The 6668-nt window shown below is 54.3% G+C and overlaps 1 protein-coding gene across 1 annotated transcript; it reads right to left on the bottom strand.

The window, feature by feature from the left end:
• Nucleotides 1–605: 605 nt before the first annotated feature.
• Nucleotides 606–5115, bottom strand: LOC140916429 (melatonin receptor type 1A). Its single transcript, XM_073358077.1, has 2 exons — nucleotides 4927–5115; nucleotides 606–1390 (listed from the first exon to the last, which is right to left on the bottom strand). Exons 1-2 carry the CDS (start codon nucleotides 5108–5110, stop codon nucleotides 606–608), a joined length of 969 nt encoding a protein of 322 aa, XP_073214178.1. The 5' UTR covers nucleotides 5111–5115.
• Between the last annotated feature and the right edge of the window lie 1553 nt (nucleotides 5116–6668).

The raw sequence follows: 6668 nt of genomic DNA, 5'->3' as shown, positions 1-6668 counted from the left end.
GCAGGCGTATTAGCAGGAACAGCAAATAGTCCGTAAATACTGGAGAATACTTCGGGAAGACAGATTCCCAAGACATAGAGGTGAGTGTTCACACAGAAAACTTCAGTGCTGGGACTTATGCTCATCCAATCGTGGAACAGTAACTATTCCATGGGTCCAAATGAAACCAGTTGAATTTTGGGTGTCCAACACTCAGCTAGCTGTTCACAAACATTCTTGAGATACACAGAATTAGTTGGTGAATAATGGAGAAGTTAGAGAAAATGGTGAAATGTTTGTGGATAGTTCACTGAATAAATTTACTAGCAATCACTTGGCTCTAGCTGTTTCCAGGATGCCTATCTGACTGAGGCTGGGGAGACTATGCCAGGGCAAGTAAGCAAGGAGGGTCTGTTTTCAAAGCTCATTGCATTCCAAAGAGGATCCTATGTTGCAGAACAGGGTGGGCTGCATTGTTCTTGTTGCAGACAGCTTATATATGGAGCTGTGTCCTCTGCTGACCTCTCACTGTTTTGGCTGCACTCTTTGCACTTCACTTAAAAGTGGAGCAGGGGATAAGTGTGAATATGGTAAAACCTCCTCCCTTCTGGCTCAGCCCATGGGTGCTAGTCTCCATCAGTCCTGTAAGCCAGTTGCAATGCAGTCAGTATGATTCTCTTGTACTCTTTCCTAAAGTTCTGGTTCATCACCCCGTAAACCACAGCGTTCAGACAGCTGTTGAAGTAGGCCATGAAGTAGCTGGCCGTGAAGAGCCACTCGGGTATCAAGGAACCCAGTGTGGGCTTGACCGCCACCACGAAGCCGATGAAGTTTAACGGTGCCCAGCACACAGCAAAGAGCACGAAGACCATGAACATGGTCAGGAAGTTCCAGAAATCATGGGGCTTGATTTTGGGCTGTGTCTCCGGCTTCACCCTGCGCCGCACCTGGAGAACCAGCAGCCAGATCCGCAGGTAGCAGTAGCTGACAATGGTGATGGGTAGGAAGAAATGGATGACCACCACGGAGATGGTGTAAAGGGCGCTGACGGACTGGGCGAAAGTGCAGGAGTACACTCGCGGGTCGTACTGCAGGGACTCCACAAAGAAGTTTGGCACGATGGCCAGCAAGGTGAGTGCCCAAACCAGCCCCACGTAGCACACGGTGTTGGTGCCCGAGAAGAGCGTGTCATACTTCAGGCTGTGGCAGATGTAATAGTAGCGGTTAATGGCGATGCCCGTGATGTTGAAGACGGAGCCGATAACGCTGATGCCCATCAGAAAGCCGCTGGCCTGGCAGTGGAGGTACCCCATCACCCAGCCGCCATGGACAATAGCCATCAGGACCAGGGGATAAGGGTAAAAAGCCACAAGTAAGTCTGCAATGGCCAAGCTCACCACGAAGGCATTGCCTGGGGAAGGTAACACCGAAAAAAAAACCAAAAAAAACCAGTTAGACCCTATGGTCGGAATGCAGCAGCAACAGCCAGGAAAACGCCTTCTCCTTGCTAAACAAATCAGCTTTTCCTGCGCCTACTCCAAATTACACCTGCTTGCCGTACTGTCTTTCTACTTCTCTTTGCACGGTGGCGATGGCTCTGGGAGCTGGATTCTGTTCTGGCTCGTGCATCATCTACGGAGTAGCTTAACTTACTATCACTTTAACTACCATGACTGCTTTTCCTTTCATCGCTACCTCATACCCACACCCCTGTCTGTTCATCCCCTGGTTGCATCTTGTCACAATCCTAGATTTTTAGCTCCCTGGGGCAGACACTGTCCGTTTTATTCATTTTATACGGGGCCGTGATTGCCTTTAGGAGCAATTTAGCCTTTAGCCACAATTGAAATAACATTGACCATCCATCTAATATATTATCCTCATATGCCCTTGGGAGACAGAGCAGTGCTATTAGTACAGATGAGCTAATGGCTAGATTTTTTTTCTAAAGTGAAACCCACTTGTGAAAATTGGGCTGTGAGTGACTTGCCCAAAATCTCACAGAATGTCAGTGGCAGAGCCAGGCATCGAACCCGGCTCCTCTGTGGTGTCAGGCCCTAATCACTGGGTTGCAGAATCTCGTGAGCTGCACTTCTATCACTTGGACAAGGAAAGCCAAGTGGGTGCTTTGCAGTTCATTGGTCCACAATAGTGTGCTTGCTCTCTGCTGGGCTGATTTGGGAATTAAAGCCCCAAAGGGGATAATGCTGCCCACAGCTATCTGTGCCTCCTCTTCCGCAAGAGGACTCCCGAGCCAGCGGCAGTGGCTTTTCACGCAAGGGTCTTTCTTCTTCCTCACCGTGACAGGAGAGAGGTGGGTTTTTTCCTCTCTTTGGAGCAGCTCTAGGGAAATGGCACACTGGGTGGGGTAGAGAATTCGGTGGTAGGTGAAAGGCATAGCCTAGCTGCATGGAAAGTGCAGGACCCCTCTCAGATGGAACTGTGTGATGGAAGAGGCAGAGAGCTTGCAACCCTGACTTTTGTGCGAACACCCTCCCTACGGGAACGAATTCCTGCCTGCAATAAACCAAATTCCTACCGCGAGGGGCCCTGTCACAGGTCATTCTCCCCTCTTCCCCCTCCATCCCCTCCCACACTTCCCCCTCCCTACCTTATTCTGTACCCATCCTGACCCCTGTACTGCTTGCAGTAAAAGAAAAGAGCAGGCGAGGGGTTTAAATCACTGCTCTCCCTGGAGACAATACAGCTGAGACGTGTTCTTCTGGGTGGCACTTGCAGCCAAAGCCAAAGCAGATGGTAACCACTCAGTTTAATGCAATGGGTCCATTCAAGCTGGCTGCACTAAAAGTTGCCCTAGCCATGGCTCCGCTCCAGCAGGGACGTGGAACCGGCCATTCCATGCATGGGGGGTTAGTTATACGCAGGTGCTTGGGATGGGCTCTGGATTTTGACACGGGGGAGCCTGTTAAAGTCAGTCCTACTGGGATGACAGATTTGGTTCTGGCTTTGTGCTTTTCAACGTGCGTTGACATTTCTCGGCTCTGTAGGATCAGATTGATCCTGGTGTTAGATTGCACCAGTCACACCCGGGCTACCCCCAGCCACTGACTTCCAGTTTGGTTCGTCAGCGACAGTCTAGGTAGCATAAATGAAGCAGCGGTTAGGTGCGCCCCAGTACGGGACAGGGACACACACCTATCAAAGTTATTTCTCTGCTCTCCCAGCTCCTCCTGCCTTTTGGCTTTTCCCTGCAGTGAAATCCGAATGCTGGGACGCAGGGGATCAAACCCCAAACACAGCCTGGAACCCAACCCTGGCCATCATGGACCTACCTCTGGCAGGCCTGAGAGCCCTCCACGCTTGTATACCTAGTCATGCCAATGAAGTCCAGTTGTATTGGAGCATAGCATTGCTACCACTCCCATTGCAAAGACTGTGATGTCCTAAGGGTTCCATTGTCACTGCATGGTGAGGGAGAGAACCCATTCAAAGATAAGGAGGTTACAACTAGAAATGTAGGAGTGTCTAGCAGTTACGGAACAGGGCTAGGCATCAGGATGCCTGGGTTCCATTCCTGGCTTTGTCTTTTAGACCTGAGCTTTCAGAGGTACGCTGACTTCAGGTCATTCAATTCTGGGGAGAAAGACAGCCTGCTTTGAAGAGGCATGGAATTTGCCTGGCTCCCACTGACACCACTTGGGATTCTTGGACGCTCAGCGTCACTGAAAATCAGGCCCCATTTGTCTCCACGTAGACACCCAAAGCTGGTGGACACCCTTGACAATAGAAGCCTCCAGCTTTCTGCCTCAGTTTCCCCCCTTACAATAATTTTCTAGTGGTGCTGAGAGTCAGATTTAGTGTAAAATGCTTCAGGATCCAATGCTGCAGAAATGCAAAGTGTTGTTACATGAAGTGACGGATGGGCTTTTCCAGAGATGCAGGCTAATTATTACTGACCAAGACCTTGGCTTGTAACCTGGGTTTATTCTAGGCAAGGGAAGACAGAAAACTTTCTACCTATGTGGGGCTTGTAAGCAGAGCGTGAGGTCAGCAAAATTCTCCACTTCATTGCAGCAGAAACAACCTAACCTGGAGAGTTACTGGTAACTTTCTTAGTGCATAAAGAGGGATAAAAACCAAAACACCCTGATTTATTAAATGCCAGCTGAAGTGTAGCTGTTCCCAGAATCAGGCGGTGCAAATGGAAAATAGCTGTTTTCCCCTGTGTGAAGGCTGGAACAATTCTTACCATTCATTTTGTGTCCTATTCTACCCATGCACTTACAAAATCATCTGCGAGGCTTGGAGCGGGGAAGCTTTAGGTCCTCCAAACCTCTTAATTGAGCTAAGAATCTAAATCCCACAAGGAGCTTGACCAGAGTTCCCCCAGAGAGGGTGCTGATGAGCATTGAAGCCAGCTGGTGGAATCTGGGTCAAGATTTTCAGAAGTGATGAGTGATTTGGGATGTTTCAGTTTTTGGGGTGCCCCAGCTGAGACTCCTTAAAAAGGGCTTTCAGAAAGCACTGAGTACCCACCCTCTGAAAAATTGGGCCCTTTTTTAGGGTGTCCCAAGTTGAGCAGCCAAAATCACTAGTCCCTTGGCTGAGATTGTAAATAAATGAGTGCAATGTATCTCGGGCATGGAAGCCAGGGTCAGTATGGACAACGGAATTTCCCCCCCTCCCCATGCTTTGATAGCCTGTTTTACTAGCCTTGCCAACACCAGGCTCTCTGCAACGACTAGAAATTTGCCTTGAATCCCGACTGTGCTGGGTGGGAGAAGTTTACACACACAGATGGATGGACAGACACACACACACAAGGACGGACCCACAGACACAAAGGTGGATTCTGCTAGCACCGGTGTGTCACTGCACTAGCAGGGCAGGAGGCTGGCTTACTGCTCCTGAGCCCCGCGGAGAGAGGCAGAGCTGCTCCTGGGGAGCCTGGAGAGCGAAGCCCTCCCGTCCCAGCAAGGCCATTACCTGCTTTTCTCAGGTTCTTGTTCTTGAGGACCGAGATGATCACCAGGAGGTTGCCCAGGATGTCCACAGCGATGGTGACGATGAGGATGACAGCCAGCATGATCACCACCCAGGTGGGGTAGAGACCATCCTCCCTTCCCAAGCCAGCGGACAGGTTCTTCAGCAGAGAACCTTCCTCCTCCATCCTCGGTTATCTAACCTGCCTCCCAGGGCACAGCAGAGTCCTCGGCCAGTCGGGACTAGCAGGTTCCAGTGGCCCTGAGCCAAGAGGTCAGGGCTCAAGGAAGGCAAGGGTCAGTGCTCCTCTCAAAGCACCAGGAGAGGCGCATGGGCCCCTCCCGGAGAAGTTCTTTGGAAGTTTGGCTCGCTCCCCCCCTCTGGCGTGGCAGGGTCTCGCCTTTGTCCCTGTCCGCGGGCCCTGCGGGGAGGTGGGATTCCCCAGCCGATCACCGCTTCGGGCAGCCGCGTCTCTCCTACCGGCGCTGTGGCTGCTCCGCGGGGCGCCCTTTCCAAAGCCCCGTGCCTGGGGGGCGGACGGGGGCCGCTCCCCACACGGGTCAAGTGGCCCCTGGGGCGCTGGTTGGGGAAGTCCCCCTCCCGCGGGCAGCGCTAGGAGCCGGGGGGAGGGAGCAGGCGAGCTCCCGGCTCAGCGCAGCCAGCCCCTTGCCGGGGGCGCTCCCTTCCCGGTGCCGCGCTCTGGGTGCCAAGCGCCGGGCTCCGGGGACCTCTCCAGCCCCGTTGATGCTCTTCCCACCTCGTTCATCCCGTCGGCTCCATTCAGCCCCGTCCCTGGGCTCCCTCGGCAGCCGGCGCTCCGCGCTCTCCCGTGCTCTCCTCGGGAAAAGTTCCCCTTGGCGGGGAGAAACTTTGCAGCCTGCGGCAGAACCGGACACCCCGGCGGAGCCGTGCGCCAGGCTGCCCGTGCGCCACGCGTCCCCCGGGGTCCCGGCGGGCTGAGCCCTGCCGCTGCCCTGCGCCTTCCAGTCCCCCTGTCGCCTGCTTGGTCACGGCCTCCTCCTTGCCCTTGGCCCCTCCCAGCCCCCCTGACCTGCGGCTCTGGGCCAGGAGAGCCCCGTGTCCCCCCCAGTCCCTCGGAAGCAGCTCCCGAGGCGCCGTCTCCGCACCGCGCCCGGCTCCTTCGCGCATTTATAGGCTAACCGGCCCTTGGTGCGCTGCTCGCTCCTGGTCAGGGGCTGTTAACTCCTCCCTGCCCGGGGCGGAGAGCAGCGGCGCACTGAACGCCCGCGGCTGCTCAGACCAGCGTTATCCAAGCTCTGGATGCGCGCAGGTGAGGAACGGGTCCCTCTGGTGCGAGGGGAAGGCAAGGAGCCCTGCAGGCAGCTGGTCACAGTCACTCAACCCCTTACAGCGCGGCTAGCTGTGCCCCCTGTCCGAGCCGGTACAATGAGCCCACGAGCAAAGGGAGTCACCGTGAACAATGTCTGAAGTGGGACCTCAGTTCTGCCTCTGTTTTGGCCACTTGGTAATAGCCCCAGCATTGTGGCCTTGGTCGCTGTGGGAAGCCCTGCTCCAGGTATTCCCAGTTTGTTCTCCCACGGGTTTCTCTGTGCTCTTGCAGCCAGGGGGAGGCCACCCAGGGCAAACCCCACAGAGCAAACTGCCAAAGCAGCACCCAGGAGCAGTGGGCCAGTGTTCTCCATCCTACAGGTGCCAGGCGGGGACTCCTGGAGAGGACGGTGTGGTCATGGCATGCAGCTCCTCTGAGGGGGGTGGTCAGCTGT

The sequence above is a fragment of the Lepidochelys kempii genome, chromosome 8, assembly GCF_965140285.1.
Source record: "Lepidochelys kempii isolate rLepKem1 chromosome 8, rLepKem1.hap1, whole genome shotgun sequence".
NCBI lineage: Eukaryota > Metazoa > Chordata > Testudines > Cheloniidae > Lepidochelys > Lepidochelys kempii.
The sequence above is the reverse complement of the archived record's forward strand: the minus strand, read 5'-3'. Positions and strand labels throughout refer to the sequence as shown.